A 15,867-nucleotide genomic window follows, 5' to 3' on the forward strand; every position below is an offset into this window, starting at 1 on the left:
CTGCTTGCGACGGTAAAGACGGACCGGAGAGCGTCCCCTCGACTGTCCAGGAGACGCAGCGGCGCCCGGAGGTGGACACCGTCTACTGTCTGCTGCAGAGGCCCGGGGACGTGGGGGGACAGCGCCACCAGCTGGTCGAGACGGGACTCAGCGATGCAGGTCAATGACGAAAGCTGGACACGTAGAACGTCCACTTGAGAAAAACGTAGGTGCTGATAAACACATGAATTATCGATAAGTGAGTGGATTCGTTCACATACAGTCAATATTACTTGTACGAGATCCTGAATTGCTTGAAATGTGAATAACGTCCACCGATGTCCTCGCTCGGGGTCCCGGGGGGGAAGAAAGCCGTCGTATGTGTGGAGCACAAAGGGAATAAATGGATGTTTTAAAAACATGAGGCTGTGTAAAAGGTGCTTTATTCTAGTAACATACTTCCTGTAAACTCAGATGAAAGCGCTAGATAATTTGAAGGTCGTTTATATATCATATGTGCAGATCATTCAAATTCACCGAAAAGTTTTAAAAGTTGAATTTCGCAATTTTTTTTTATGTGGACTCGAAGGGGAGACCTTCACTTTCAGTTTTCTTGTTGCATGTTTGTTTGTTTTTGTTTAGTTTTTTTGAGCAGTGTGTAAAGTGACCTGTGTTTAACTTTCTTAAAAAAAATAAACCTCGCTTGTTTGAACCCGGTCGTCTTTCTGCCGAACCCCGAGTTTCTTTTCATGATTAAAAAAAAAAAAATTCAGACATATGTTTTCATATTACAACAATTTTGTTCCTATTCTGGGACCAACTAACCAACCAACTAACCAACCAATCAACCAACTAACCAGTCAACCAGTCTGTCTGCAATGCATTACAACAACATCAACATCATACCATTCCAAATGTTTTTATTGCATTTTTGAAGATTGAGGTATGGACACAACAACAACAACAACAACAAAAACAATGGGTAATAAATTAACTAAATAGTAAAAAAAAAAAAAAAGGGAGAATAAAATAATAATCTTTCACAATTCCTTTATAAAACAAAAAAGAAATAATTCATCAGCGACTGAACCAGTTAAAAAGGTCTGTATTAAATCAGGCTCAATGGCGCAACACTGACATCTACTGAACTTAAAGTGTAACTGCAGTTCTGTTTCCGGCTGGACGTTGCAAAGCATTGTGGGTAATTGATTCATCAAGAGAACTACAGCAGGTAAAGTGACTGAAATGTCCGTGATAATGTTCACTTAAGTCACTACAAATGCGTAAAATACTCAACATGTCTGTACGTAAGTTGTTGTTTATGCTTTTAGCTTTAATTTCGCCACGTATTTTTGTAAGTTTAGCCTTTGTTTTTGTGGGGTTTTGTCACTTTAAATGGACGGCGACTATGCGCTAGCAAACAGCTAGCATTGCGCTAGCTGACAGCTAGCATTGCGCTAGCCGCCCACAGGCTGCTGTTTGTGTCGCCGCCGCGAGAATCTCCGTTATAAACCCATGTTGCTTCGTTATACATGCAGGGAAGCGTAATAAGCGGCTGTTATAACCAACCGGAGCGACTCCGCGAGTGCTTCCAGGACAGAGGACTGACGTCACGCAGGTCACAGGAACCGGAGTCTCGTGACGTCACAGAGGACCTGCCGTGAGAGTGAAGCCCGGTGATGTGAGTACACACACACACACACACACACACACACACACACACACACACAATTTCTGTATTAAAAATTGTATTATATATGTAAATATAACAGCAAGAATTGAATTGAATTGTATTTAATATCGAAAAAAATATGTGTGTGTGTGTGTGTGTGTGAATATTGTATTTGTGCATATATATGTATAAATAATGTGTGTTTGTGTGTGTGTGTATATATATATGTGTGTGTGTATACGAGCCTTCTATATTAAATACAATTCTTACTGTTATATTTACATAGTAAACTTATCAAATTCTACACATTCTCCAATATTTAATAGTTATCTATTATATATTTTAAAATTGTATTATATATGTAAATATAACAGTAAGAATTGAATTGAATTTTATTTAATATCGAAGAATCTATATATATATATAAATATATATATATATATGTGTGTGTATATATGAGTCTTCTATATTAAATACAACTCTTACTGTTATATTTACATATACAATACAATTTTTAATACAGAAATATAATTGTAATATAATAGATAAGTACTGGAGGTCAAAGTAATACCGTCCAGTCTTGATGTATGTTTATATATTTTCTCTTATGGGAAAATATAAAACCTGCTGTCATACAGTATCTGAGCTCAGAACCTTACAGCAAGTCTTTAAGAGCCTCTAACACAACTGAGCTAAAACAATACATACTCAGAATTTAATACGGATTCCAGTGGGTTCTATGAGGCGAGAGAAATAAATCCAAATGAATAATCCAGCTGTTTCTGTGATACCATACATATTAAAAGAGTATAATCCAAAGTATTTCAGCATGAAAACGTATATTTTCAATATGTGACAGTCAGTGGAGTTACGATTATTGTAGTTAAACACCTCTTGTTCAGTGGAAATAAATGTTTTTCTCTTACTATTCATCTCCTTGGAACTAATTTAACAATAAAATCAGAACTTTCCTACTAATATGACAATTATTTTACTGTTTTATTGAAAATCCCTGATGTATATTAAATGAATTAACCAGAATTCCACTTATCTGCCTGCCTGTTGTCGTCGTCAATATTTACTGTATTACATGTGTCTAATATATAATATATTAGATGTATATAATAATTTTTCTTAAGAGTAAATACATTAAATACATACACTGCCGAGCAAAGAAAGATATAAAGCAGAAATCAGAAGTTGGAGTAAACTTTATTGAACAAACGCCAACAGAACCTACAACAGTAAAAGTTGCTAGCTACTGCCAGCAGGGGGCGCTCCACACAGGAAGACCACTAGCTACTGTTAGCGGGGGGCGCTCCATACAGGAAGACCATTAGCCACTGTTAGCGGGGGGCGCTCCATACATGAAGACAGGAAGACCACCAGCCACTGTTAGCGGCGGGTGCTCCATACATGAAGACAGGAAGACCACTAGCCACTGTTAGCGGGGGGCGCTCCATACATGAAGACAGGAAGACCACCAGCCACTGTTAGCGGGGGGCGCTCCACACAGGAAGACAGGAAGACCGCTAGCCACTGTTAGCAGGGGGCGCTCCACACAGGAAGACCATTAGCCACTGTTAGCGGGGGGCGCTCCATACATGAAGACAGGAAGACCACCAGCCACTGTTAGCGGGGGGCGCTCCATACATGAAGACAGGAAGACCGCTAGCCACTGTTAGCAGGGGGCGCTCCACACAGGAAGACCACTAGCCACTGTTAGCGGGGGGGCGCTCCTCACAGGAAGACCACTAGCCACTGTTAGCGGGGGGCGCTCCTCACAGGAAGACCACTAGCTACTGTTAGCGGGGGGCGCTCCTCACAGGAAGACCACTAGCTACTGTTAGCGGGGGGCGCTCCACACAGGAAGACCACTAGCCACTGTTAGTGGGGGGCGCTCCACACAGGAAGACCACTAGCTACTGTTAGCGGGGGGCGCTCCATACAGGAAGACAGGAAGACCACTAGCCACTGTTAGCGGGGACTGTTAGCGTCCCGACAAGCAGCGTCACCTTTTTACCGTCTTTTTTTAATTTGTTTTTTTAACTCAACCAAAATCAGCTCTGCAGATTCTTTTCAGGCCTTTATTTCATTCCGACATGAGAACTGGAGAACTTCCGCTGTTTCCACTTGGTTAAAAAATCCATCAAACAAGAGGAGCCTTGCGTGTTTAAAGACTGTCCACACTCGCAGACTTGAGGCTACACGAACACGTTCAATACAAAAAGGTAGCCTGTGGCGTGTCATCACACGCAATGGAAATTAAAAAAATAAAATACACACAAAAATACAAAAAGTTCCTTCCGGAAGAGAAACGAGGAGACGAACAACTTCACTCTCCAGCTGCACAATCTGACACTTCATACTCGTAAACATACTTTTTGTTAACACTGAAAAGAGTCTTGAGCTCGTTGCAAAGTGTCCAGCAACTTCTACAACAAGACAACAGTTGATTTAGTTATTGTCTTTTCTCCAATTTAACTAAAAAAAATAAAACGATTTAGTCGGAAACTAAACTGTCACCACTTTGTGTCGATGTCTGAAGTTCCTTCTGGAGCTTCTGGTGACGTTTCTGAGGAGGGAGGAAGACACACAATCAGCAGGTGCTTTTTAGTAATTATTACTAAACATGTTTGCCCCGTTGAACAAGAGCGTGTTCTTCAGGCTTGTTAGAAACTACGCGCCAACATAGGAATCTGATTCCACGTCCCTCGGCGGCCACAACGTTGACAAATGTCGTTAAAAAGACGAGGCGGTACTGCGATCCGGACTCGTTTCTTTTTTGCATATTACCTTTGCGAAAAAAATTTCGCGTTTACACAGCGACTTTCTGAAAACGACGGCGTTAGCATTTGTAGCTATTAGTTCTGCACATGCTCAGTAGAGACAATCCTCCGTCGATGTCGTGACTCCCGGTCCACGCCCTCTCCTGGGACTTGAGGCTTTTATTTTGATAAAATAAACAATCCGACAGGGTTCCACTAGAATATCCGCGTGCAAACGTGGTTTTTTGGGTTGCGTTGCCGTGTGGACGTGAAACTTTTCGGAAACGGAATCGACAAAATCGATGCGTTTGTGTGTGTGTGTGTGTGTGTGTGTGTGTGTGTGTGTGTGTGTGTGTGTACCTGCAGGTTCTCGTAATGTTTCTTGCTGCTGCAGTGGACGTTCATGGCGGCGTTCTTCTCCAGACATAAGATGGAGCAGAGGTTACAGTAGAATCCCAATTTAGGGACCACAAACTCCTGACCTGCAGCAACATGACGGAGTTCAGCACATTTAAAATCCTCTTTTTTTGTTTTTGTTTGCGGCACATCAGCTGACGCGTTTGTGATTTTAGCTTCGATTAGACGAAATACGCTCAACTTTAAATACAGACGGACCCTTCTGTCTTTCTTCTAAGCTCATTTTTTTTTTAGCTTGGTTCATTTCCAGCGATCCCCCACACACAAAGCGAAACGTAATACCACCGATGACCTGTGGGGGCAGTGTTGTGCAGTATAGCTCGTCTGTGATTTGTCCTCGTCTATAGTTAGCTGTGGCGCCCTCTGCAGGGGAGCACGAAGGCAGTGACGCAAGGCGACGTTTCAAAAGTGTGTGTGTGTGTGTGTGTGTGTGTGTGTGTGTGTGTGTGTGTGTGTGTGTGTGTGTGTGTGTGTGTGTGTGTGTGTGTGTGTGTGAGCCTCACCCAGGGGGCTGCCACGGTCGAACGGCGGCAGTTTGTAGCCCGGCGCCCGAGAGCACGGTCGCTTCGTTTCAGGTCCATCAAGACTGTTCCTCCGTTCGTCGTCTTCTTCTTCGGTGGTGAACAAAGGAGAAGAACAAAGGGATGAGAAATCGAGGGGCAAAGAAATCAAAGGGACGCGAAAGACTTGAAAGCACGCGACAGAAAAACACACGGGAATGCGTTACCGGGCGTCTGTGTGCTCCTCTTCCTGGATCGACCCCTCCTCCTGGTGGGCGGAGCTTCCTCCTTGTCCAGCGGCACAAACATGGCGCCGCCCTCTGAAACAGGAAGTCACATTTTTTTTGGTGGTCGGGGGTTCCGACTGTTCGGTTCAAATCCCGCTGTGGTCATTGAGAGATGACGACTCCAGCAAACGAGTGTCGTTTGATAGAAGTGCACCATTTATAAAAACAGACCTGGACCAGTATCGTGACTGACCTTCATCTTTGTTCTCCTCTTCATCATCCTCGCCAGCGTCTCCATTCATGGTCTGAAAGCAAAGCACACCAGGTCTGTCAGCATCGGCTCAAGGGAAACGTAGAAACTGTGTTTGAGTTCAGTCTGACCTCTGATTGGCTCGTCAGGCTCGGTGGGCGGGATTCCAGCAGTCTTTGCTCCGCCTTGCCCTCGTCTTCTGGAACGTCGTCTTCTGTAAGGTCCTTGTCGTTCGGAGTCTCTCCCTCAGTTGTCGTTTCCTCTGTCGGCGTCTCTTTTTCCGTCAAGTCGACAACCTGATAGGTTTCTTCTTCTTTTCCCTTGGATTTATTGTCGGTGTCGTCCTTTTTTAAAGCCGCAATTCTTTTCTGAGTCGCTCTACCCTTCTTCCTGGGTCTCCCCCTCTTTGCCTTCTGTCCCGTCGTGGGACGCTCGTCCTGAACGACGTCCTGAACGACGTCCTCCTCCACGGAGTCTAAGATTTCGTAGGAGGCCTCCTCGCTCTTCTTCGGTGGTGTGCTCTCTTTGGAGGGCGTCTTCTCTCGGCTCCTGACCGGCGTCTTCCTCTTCTGTGGCGTCTCGTCGGGGGAATCCGCCTTCGGTGTCTTACCTCTCCGTCCCCTGGTAGATCTCGTGGCGAGGGTCGTTTCGTCTCCGGCGGAGTCTTTGTTCTCTGCTTTCTCAGATGCTCCCGCGTGATCCGGAGGTTTGTCTTTGTTTCCTCTGGTGCTTCTTCTTCTGACAGACTTTTCTGTTTCAGAAGCATCCAGATCCGTTTCTTCCTTTACAGAATCTGCAGCTTCACAGATCGTCTCCTCTGTGCTCGTTTTAACAGTTTGATCTCTTCCTGGAGTTCTGCTTTTTGATCGTGTCTTGTATTTTCTAGCCACCAAGTCCGATTTAATTGGCGATTTCTCTTTTTGTTCAGCTTCAGAAGTTCTGGACCTCCGGCCACTTTTTCTCGGTGGCCCCTCCTCCTCCTCCTCCTCCTCCTCCTCCTTCTTCGCTGTTGAATCTTGTTTCCTGGTTCGTCTTTTCTTGGTTTCTGGCTCTGTTGTCTGCTGTTCGTCCACAGAATCGATGACCTGGTAGGCCTCCTCCTCCTCCTCCTCCTCCTCCTCCTCCTCCTCTTCTTCTTCTTCTTTCGTGGGTTTGACGTCTGCTTCTCCTGTCTGATCTTTGGAAGTTTCCCCTTTCTGTCCAGAGTCTTCAGTTTCTGTCTGATCGTCAGTTGAAAGTGTTCGGTCAGTCGTGTCTCTGTCGTTTGATACTAGATCATCACTGTTGTTTTGTTCTGAACCATTTCCTTCACTTGGTTTTTCTCTGGTTTTCTCGTCACCACTTGAATCCAACACTTGACTCTCATCTGCAGATTCGTCAGTCTTGTTGACGACTTGAAGTTCGTCTTCCTCGTTCGTCACCGTCGAACCTTCATCTTTGCCCAGTTGAAGGTTTTGCTGAAGGGCAGCTGCCTGGTCTTCGGTCCCTTCGTCCTGTACTTTCTCAGAAGCATCCATCTCTCCCTCCCTGCTCTCCTCGGGGCCGACTGGGTCTTCATCTCCAACGCTGTCCAAGACCTGAAAGCCTCCGTCAGCCTCGTTCTGCTCAAGCTCGGGTTTTCGTGTTTGGATTTCAGCGCCGCCATTCAAGTTCCCCTCCTCGTCCAACCGTTCTTTTTGCTCGTCGCCAATTGAATCGAGGACCTGGTAAGTTTCCGGTTCATCCTCCTCTTCTTCTTCATCTCTTTTCTCGCCCGGTTCTTCGTCGTTCTTTGACTCTGTCGGTGTGTCGTCTTTAAGATCGGCCTCCCGACGCCGGCTTCGCCCCGTCGGCTCTGATCGCTGACCCTCTGCAGGCCGAGGCATCTCTGGTGCTTCTGCTTGAGAGTCTGACTCAACACTTTGTGCTGAGCTGCCCTCTGCTGACACCTTGTGGCCAGACTGTGCCACTGCACTGTGTGAGGACGTCCTGGCTGAACGGACTGGACGACTCGAGGATGAAGATTGTGACTCTCTGAGCGGAGACTTTGCCTCGAGGGGCTGAGCTTTGTGAGCAGGAGAGGAGGAGGAGGAGGAGGAGGAGGAGGAGGGCTTGGTGGGGCGTCTGGTCGAGGCTTGTGAGTCTTTACGCGTCCGCTCTTCTCTCCTCCCTCTGGGGGAAGAGGAGTCCTCGTGGTCTCTGGTTGAGTCTCCAGTGTCGTCACCCATTTCACCTTTGTCCAAACAAACATGGCGGCTGCCGCCTCCTGGACCCTGAACGAAGCCAAGAGAAGAATCAAACGTCGCTTTCTGGAGCTTTGCTTTCAGAGGTACTTGTAAACTCTTCAGTTGAGAGACCTACGGATCGGCCACGGCAAGGAAACGTTGACTCATAGTGTGACAAGAGTCGATACGTGATCTGATGTTTCGTCCACAGTGGGACTTTTAATCAAGTTAAAAAGTTGAACGGTAAAACAGACAAACAGTAGATTTGTCTCTTAGGTGGAAACAAAAAAAAGGTCAAAATGTATTTTAATTGGAAAACCTTTAGAAAATAAAATCTACCTTTTCTGGAGTCGCAGCGTGCAGCGGGAGAGACGCTGTAAAAACAAAACAAAAGTCACATAAGTCACAGTAAAATGTGGATCTTGGGTCACAATGTATGGGAAGGATTTTTTTTTTTTAATTTAAGGTAGTGCGGATAAACAATACAAAACAGTAAACAATTCCAAAGATGTGTGAAAATGAACAATACATTCTATATACAAAAAAGTGCTCCCTTAAATACTATTTCGTCAAGAGTCGCCAAGGAAACCATACGCACAAACTGGAAATCAAAAAATAATATCAATGGAAAAATCTGCTGTCTGACTATATTATTATTATTATTACGGAACCTCAGTCGACACTCCCTGGATTTATGACAATAGAACCTCACTTCCAAAACAAACTCATTCAATTTCTACAAAATGGATAATTTCACGTTTTTTCTTCTCTTTTGCTCCTTTTTCTATGTTACCAAACTATTTCCTTTCTCCTCTGTTTCCTCCATGAACACAACCAAGTCACACTTAGTGTTTCATATACAAGCACACACACATTATGTAAATAGTAATGGGAGGGATTCTTACCGTCTGTTGGGGTTTGGAACTCGTCAGTCTCCTGACCGTCAGTCAGCTCTGGTTCAGGAGTCGACTCTCCAGACTCTCTAGACTCTCTAGACTCTCTAGAATCTCTAGACTCTCCAGATTCTCCAGACTCTCCAGACTCTCCAGACTCTCCAGACTCTCTAGACTCTCTAGACTCTCCAGACTCTCCAGACTCTGCAGACTCTGCAGACTCTCTAGACTCTCTAGACTCTCTAGACTCTCCAGACTCTGCAGACTCTCCAGACTCTCCAGATTCTCCAGACTCTCCAGATTCTCCAGATTCTCCAGACTCTCCAGACTCTCTAGACTCTCCAGACTCCACTGCAGGTGGAGGATCTTCAAATGAAGACATGAAAATGAGGTGGATGTCCTGGAACTTGGACTGATCTTTCAACGCCAATCCACTACTGTCGACAGCCACACGCTAGATTTGTGTGACGACCTCCTGACTTGCACTGGTGATAATGGGGGTGAAGAAAAAAACGGGTACGGGCAGGTTTTGTCAACTTCATGATAAAATGCCGTATGAGCCTGCATCAGAATTATTAGTGTGTTAAACCAATGACGAGGCCGTTCAACCGTCAACAATAGTGGAAGTCATGGATCAGAGCTTGAGAAACCTGCATATATAAACAACCATTAAACGACAACGTCTCGAGTGAAAACACAGTTTTTTTTGCTTATTGTTTCAGAAAAGTTTCCCGTTTATCATGGGTGATAGCATCATCGTTACCGTACGTCTATTCGCGCGTGCATGCGCAGTAGCATCCTTTGAGAAAAGTTGCTTTAACCCCCTCTTCCTCGGAGATGAGACTCACGGCTTTTTCACAAAGTTGCTTTTCCATGTTAAACGGACTGGAAGTGTTTTGAAAAAAAAAAAAGTTGCATTTTGTCCCATTTCGACGGAGACGGGTTCTTTTTAAGAAGCTGCATTTCGCCCCTGTATCGTCTCACAGGCTCAGTTGTCACATGAAAACGATTTGGGAGTAAACGAGGCCTTAAACCACAGTTGTCAGCGCTTTTATCTAAAAAATTAAAACAGGGTTCTGGCCTCTATTTCTTTTTTTCCAATCTGCACAAGCCTTCAAAACGTTTGGTTCCACAAACAAGACAATTTCAAGCACATATGAACAGTATCATATTGAATTACCGCATTTTATTCTATTTGTATAGTAATGCAGCTCACATTAAGATGTGACACATACTTGATATAATCTATAATAAGTGATTTTACGAAATAATTTGGAAATGGAAATGTGGAGTCGGTCACATTGAGCAATGTTTCCAAATCCTGATATAAACTACGTTAGAAAAAGTCATACCATCATTGACGGTAAAGGTTTGTGGTCCGATTGCCAGTCTTAGAGTCTTGGAATGGATATTACCGAATATTATTTTGAACTACACCTGCAGAATACTGGAGCCTTACTTTGTACGGCCGTCCTGGTGTCTGGTGCCACGCCGGCGGTCCTTGGTCCTGCTGAGCTGGATTCACCTCCGGGGTGAGGAGAAGCTTCACCGTGACCAGACGTAGGACCTTCAGTGTGTCCGGCAGGTCGCGACCTCTGGTCAGAACCACCGTTTCCGTTTGCGTTTCCACCGCGTCCTCGCAGCCGCAGTTTCATGTGGCTCACGCTGGAATCACAAAGGGAGCGACTCTGGATCAATTTGCTCCTCTTAGAGGTTCGCTGAGCTTCTGAGGAAAGTTGATTGAGTGGAGAAAGATTAAATAAGCGTGCACGCGGCAAGACGAATAGAACACGCCAGTCGATTTCCTGCAGTAGCAGCATTTCAGAGAAGTTGCTGCTCCATCCGTTTCCATGGAGACGGAGCGTTATGGGGTTATATTTGTGCCAAAATTCTGAGTGAGCGACGGGAAAATTTGAGCGCAAAAAAAAGTAATGGTGCTAGCGCACTGATAGCGTTTTGAGGAAATATTTAAATTGCGCAAAGAAAAACTTGACATTGTCAAAAATCATTTCTGTGCGCAGTAGCACGCGCTCAACCTGTCTCTCTTGCTCGCTCATAACCAACGAAGAAGAAGAAGAGGAGGGAACAACAAACGAGGAAAACAGAAATACGGAAAACTAAAGATAACGATCCTGGATTACAACATTTGTTTGTTGTAATCCAGGATCGTTATCTTTAGTTTTCCGTATTTCTGTTTTCCCTCGCGGTTTGTTTTCCCCTCTTCTTCTTCTTCTTCTTCGTTGGTTATGAGGCACGTCCAGAATCCGAAGCAACCAATCAGAGTTCAACGCTCCAGAATCAAAAGAAAGATACTAAACTGCAGATACGGACAAATGCAAAGTCTTTCCTTCTTTTGATCCTTTTGCAAGAACTTGCCAGTCTATTCTGAAATATACATATTAAAGGAAATCAGATATTATATTTGCAAAAAAAAAAACCTCAGTCACCTTATCTGGATATCGTATTTTTATTCAGGATTAAAACAATTTGTCATCGTCTGGAAATTGTTTTGAGTTTACGTGTCTAAAATTGGACTCATTGTTTTATTGTGAAAGGCGTTGTGTCATGTGACCTCCTCGGATTACATTAATAAATTCTGACCAAGGCTGGTTTTCAATGTCATTTTTGACCATCTAGTGTTTTTAGATCGGCCTCTGTCAGTTTTCATATTTATACTTTAAAAAAATCCCATGGCGGCCGGATTAGATCCTCTGGTGGGCCGGTTCTGGCCCCCGGGCCTCATGTTTGACACCCCTGCTCTAAGAGGACACCTCCAATCCAGGGAGGGGGCGATAAAGATTAGAAAGAGGATGAGTCCCCTGAGAAAATTAGCTCCAAAAATCCCCCCAAATATCCACATCCTTCATTTGACCGAAGAATAATCCATATAAACGTCTATAGTCCTCCACCGCCGAATGTTTTCAAGGTTCCATCAGTGAGCTGGTTCTAGTACTTGTAGTGAGCAAAAGACAAATACTCACTTCTCCACACGCTGTACTTTGTCCCTGTGGAGGAAAACGGTAAAACAAAAGGACATTTAAAAGAGACAGACTTGGAGACACTCGTGTTATCGTCATCATCGTCGTCTTCCTCAGACGGCGTTCGAACCACGTACAGAGTCTTCGATCCCGTCCAGCTGATCTCCATCATGGCCGTTCCGACGTCGCAGGACTTCGCCATCTCGATGCACATCTGAGGCAGAAGACGAGATTTAACGGTTTTCCTTCAGCGCGGAATCAACGTCTGCAAAGATCTCCAGAAATACGTGACATTTTAAAGACGTTGCCTTTAAGATTAAGAAAAAAAATTCTAGTCAGGATTAGAAACATTTTCAAGCGACAACAGAAAGTTTTCGTTGTGTTGTGAGCGTCTGTTTACACGACTTACGGTGCTCGAAGTCACTGAAAACACATTTTTGAAACCAGCGCCGAAGGTGAAACTTTTTGAAAATGCTCTCGTTTTGGAGAAACTTTAACGTTTGCAAGGCTTTGAAAGAGACGTCGTATCCACGGAAACGGCAGAAACGCTGAAAAGGACATCGTTTCCTGTTGGCCACCAGAGGGTGCTGTTGGTTTTTTTTTTTTTTTTTGCAACGAAACCGTGCGGGCAGATAAAAAGTTGAGCTGTCTCCCGTTTCCATGGAGACGGAGTCTGAGCATATTCAAGGTGTTATACTTTGAGTCGGATTGTTTTTTTAAGAACTTAAATTTTTGCACGTTTTGGCAGTTTCTGAAAAAAAAGACGGGTTTTTTTTGTTTTTGTTTTTTAAGTTGAGCTTTTAGTGGATCCAAGCACCAAACTTCCTTATTCACGTGAAAACATTTTCACGTAACCGGGCTCTCGGCCATTTCATCCAAATCCGACAGAATTAATCGTTCTGAACCCGAAAGACCCGATGCTTCAATTTCTAAAACATCCACATTGAAAGATCTTCCGTCCGATGCGTTCACTTGTAAACCGTGGAAAAGGAAACGTTGCCGTACCCTGTTGGCGAGCGGCAGGAAGCTGACAAAGGGAGCGATGGAAGCCACTTCTTTGACGACCGCCGTGACGACGCCCAGCGTCATCTCGGCGACTTCCACGCACAGCAGACGCTCCTCCAGGGACTCCAGCTCCGGAACGTGCTGGAAAAAACAACAGGGGGTCAAGTGTTGCAGACCGGATCGCGACGGCAGACCGAGGACGAGCGGTGAGAAACTCACGGTGTTGCTCCACTTCATCAGGCTTCTGTACATCGTCTCCTGCAACGTGAGGAACAGGAAATGGATGGTGGGAGAGCTCCTTTCAGAATAGAGGCGTATTTATGCTTCGCTAGATTCACTAGCCTGAACTTCAGCCAGTCTAAAAGCCCCTCTACCGATTAATCATGAGAACAGGACGTTATTGCAGTGTTTTTCAACCTTTTTGAGGCAAGGCACACTTTTTGGTTTGGAAAACTCTGGAGGCACACCACCACCCGAAAATGTTAAAATGTGAAACTCTAGCCTCTATTAACAATATAAAGTCATTCTCATCAAAGACATCAAAGTCATTCTCACCAAAGTTTTATCAACAGGAATCCAGTAAATCCAGAAAGCAAGGACTTTTTTTAATAGTGCCTCCCTCAGTGTGAAACCTGGACCTGATGGATGAAGAGCTGAGATCCTGGTTCACATTCTTCCTTTTCAAAAACTTCTCCATCACTGTCACTGACACAGTACTTTGATACAAGATGGTAGCAGGAGGTGGAGATGAACCACACTGACGTCTGTCACTTTACATTTCACCGGCAAAGTTCTGTGCTGCCCTCTAGTGGTGAAGAGTATTTATACATGATTACTCTGCAACACACTGTCGGCTGTGAGAGCAAATGTTTTTTAGAAAAAAATGTGAAATTGGATAATTTCCCACGGCTCAGCTGACGAGATCTGGAGGAAACACCAGTGTGCCGCGGAGCAGCGGTTGAAAAACACTGCGTTATTGTGTCTGTCCACGTCAACGCCAGACCTTTCTTAGGGAGGAGAGCTTTCCGGTGTTTCAGATTAAATGGTTCCCCTGTTTATTAGTGATAAGTGAAAATTGTACTTTCATTATTCTCCATTGCTTAGTATAGTGGAAATCGGTATCCTTGAAGTTATCGTAGATTCATGCATGTCTATTTCAGTCACTGACTGCTGCTTTACGTCTGCCGGGCCGCGAGTCGTTGTACCTTGTACTGATGAGAAGGTATTTTAACGGCGCCGCTCTGAGACGTCTTCAAGGTCTCTGGAGGAATATCTTATCTTATAGCATTCCTACCTTCTCCGCTCACATAGAAGCGTACTTACACCCACCAGTGTTAACCTTGCTTTGTTGTATCACGGAATGAGAATGTAACTGCCTACTTCAACGTTGGGAATAAAAGCGGGCAGCAGAGGGAAGAACTTGGCAGATCGACGAACGAGCTGTGAGGCGACTTTACTCTCTGCCCTTGAGCAAGAATCTTGACTGTTTTGACTATTAATGCTCTCAACACTGGGGTTTGTCTCTTTTCTATCATTCTAGCAGGTTTTTCACCGAACAATTAGTGACCCTTTAGCGTCCCTTGTTGCTGACGTTAAAAACCCCACCGAAATCCGTAGTCGACGTACCTTTTGTGGCGACGATGGACGCTAAAGCAAGTCCGTCACGATTTAACAACGGAACCAGGTAATGCGAAACACCGGTACCACGCGTGAATGTTTACGGTGGATTCATCACTAACGCCGTCGTCGTACCAGAATCTGACCCAGAAAGAGACGAAGGCGCCTGAAGATTGCGAGTCAAAATATCACGCGTCTGAATATGTGTTGTTAACAGTTTCTACCGAGTAGCTAATGCTAGCTCCTGCTAACTGTTGACGTTCTTCACATTATCCTGAATTTTTTATTTATCATCAGTAAGGCAGGGAGTGGTTATTTCCCCGTGTGATGTCATTAAGGGAAACTGTCCGAATCGCCCGTACGAGCACACGTTCGCTAAAAAGTGTTGCAAAGCAAGCGAATGAGATGACAGAGCTCACACACGGAACAAATATTACCATTAAAAAGTGAATTTTGCATAACCCGGGACCTCCAAGGCTGTACAGCCTCCATACCTCAGTGAATCCGGGACGCATGTCTTCAGTGACGTAGTGCACGACGAGCTCGCGGCTTCTGACAGAAACCGGGTGACTGACGTGATCTCGGAGAAAATCGCAGCACGAATCCCAGCTGTCGAAGTGCACAAAGGCCTGCGGGTAATTTCAAGCACAAGTTAGAAGATTAGATCATAAATGCTAATTCTGGGCTGGAGTGGCCGGATCCCTCACCCTCCTCTGCAGGGGCAGCACCGTCACGTTGTAGTACGACGACTGAAGATTTGGTTCCGGGAAATACGGCAACACCAATTTGGCAACGTCCTTGTGCTGGTAATCGCTTCTTGGCAAACCAGTCAACATGACGGTGGACAACGTAGGGCTGTGGGGAGTCACTTTCTGCAGGGAGCAAGGTCAGGTGCAGGTGAACGGGGAGTTTTCAAAGACAAAACAAAAAATCATCCTTCAGGCCAATTTTCTGTTGTATTTATCTCATAACTTCTGATCTCTCTGGTTAAAGTCCCAGTGAAATGTAACACACTACTTTGCAAAAAACGATAGTTGGGGTTCTACTTGTAAGGTTCCTCCGACTCTGCCCCACCACTGTTGTCGCATAACAAAGTTATTTGAATCTTGAATCTCCAGCCAAGGAAATCGGGGGAATCCTTCTTCTTCGTGGGCGGAGCCTATGTGTGACATCACAAGTTGTGCAGATCTCGATCTGTTGTGTTTATATCGGCTTGTTTCCTCTTAAATATCCAAGTTTTTACAGTGTTTTGAAGTTATAGTCGGCGTTTTATGAGCCTTGATGAAAGATTGAGCCTGGAAGAGAGGAGGAAAGGAGCACGGGCGGCGGGAGCGGCTAGCCGCTAGCTCGAGCGGCT

The 15,867-nt window shown here is 44.9% G+C and overlaps 1 protein-coding gene across 1 annotated transcript in view; it reads right to left on the reverse strand.

The window, feature by feature from the left end:
• Positions 1-2,846: 2,846 nt before the first annotated feature.
• Positions 2,847-15,867, reverse strand: part of LOC308147052 (uncharacterized protein) — a 31,966-nt gene continuing 18,945 nt past the window's right edge. The window contains exons 18-32 of the mRNA XM_080519109.1: positions 15,218-15,382; positions 15,005-15,139; positions 13,113-13,151; positions 12,894-13,034; positions 12,026-12,102; positions 11,892-11,915; positions 10,370-10,575; positions 8,923-9,276; positions 8,357-8,391; positions 5,945-8,065; positions 5,817-5,868; positions 5,564-5,656; positions 5,340-5,447; positions 4,780-4,901; positions 2,847-4,226 (exon numbers count right to left, since the gene is read on the reverse strand). Of these exons, the coding sequence (XP_080375235.1) occupies positions 4,155-4,226; positions 4,780-4,901; positions 5,340-5,447; positions 5,564-5,656; positions 5,817-5,868; positions 5,945-8,065; positions 8,357-8,391; positions 8,923-9,276; positions 10,370-10,575; positions 11,892-11,915; positions 12,026-12,102; positions 12,894-13,034; positions 13,113-13,151; positions 15,005-15,139; positions 15,218-15,382 (3,744 nt within the window). The 3' untranslated portion in view covers positions 2,847-4,154. The remainder of the gene's footprint in view (positions 4,227-4,779; positions 4,902-5,339; positions 5,448-5,563; positions 5,657-5,816; positions 5,869-5,944; positions 8,066-8,356; positions 8,392-8,922; positions 9,277-10,369; positions 10,576-11,891; positions 11,916-12,025; positions 12,103-12,893; positions 13,035-13,112; positions 13,152-15,004; positions 15,140-15,217; positions 15,383-15,867) is intronic.

Source organism: Blennius ocellaris (assembly GCF_963422515.1).
Source record: "Blennius ocellaris genome assembly, chromosome: 23".
NCBI classification, from domain to species: domain Eukaryota; kingdom Metazoa; phylum Chordata; class Actinopteri; order Blenniiformes; family Blenniidae; genus Blennius; species Blennius ocellaris.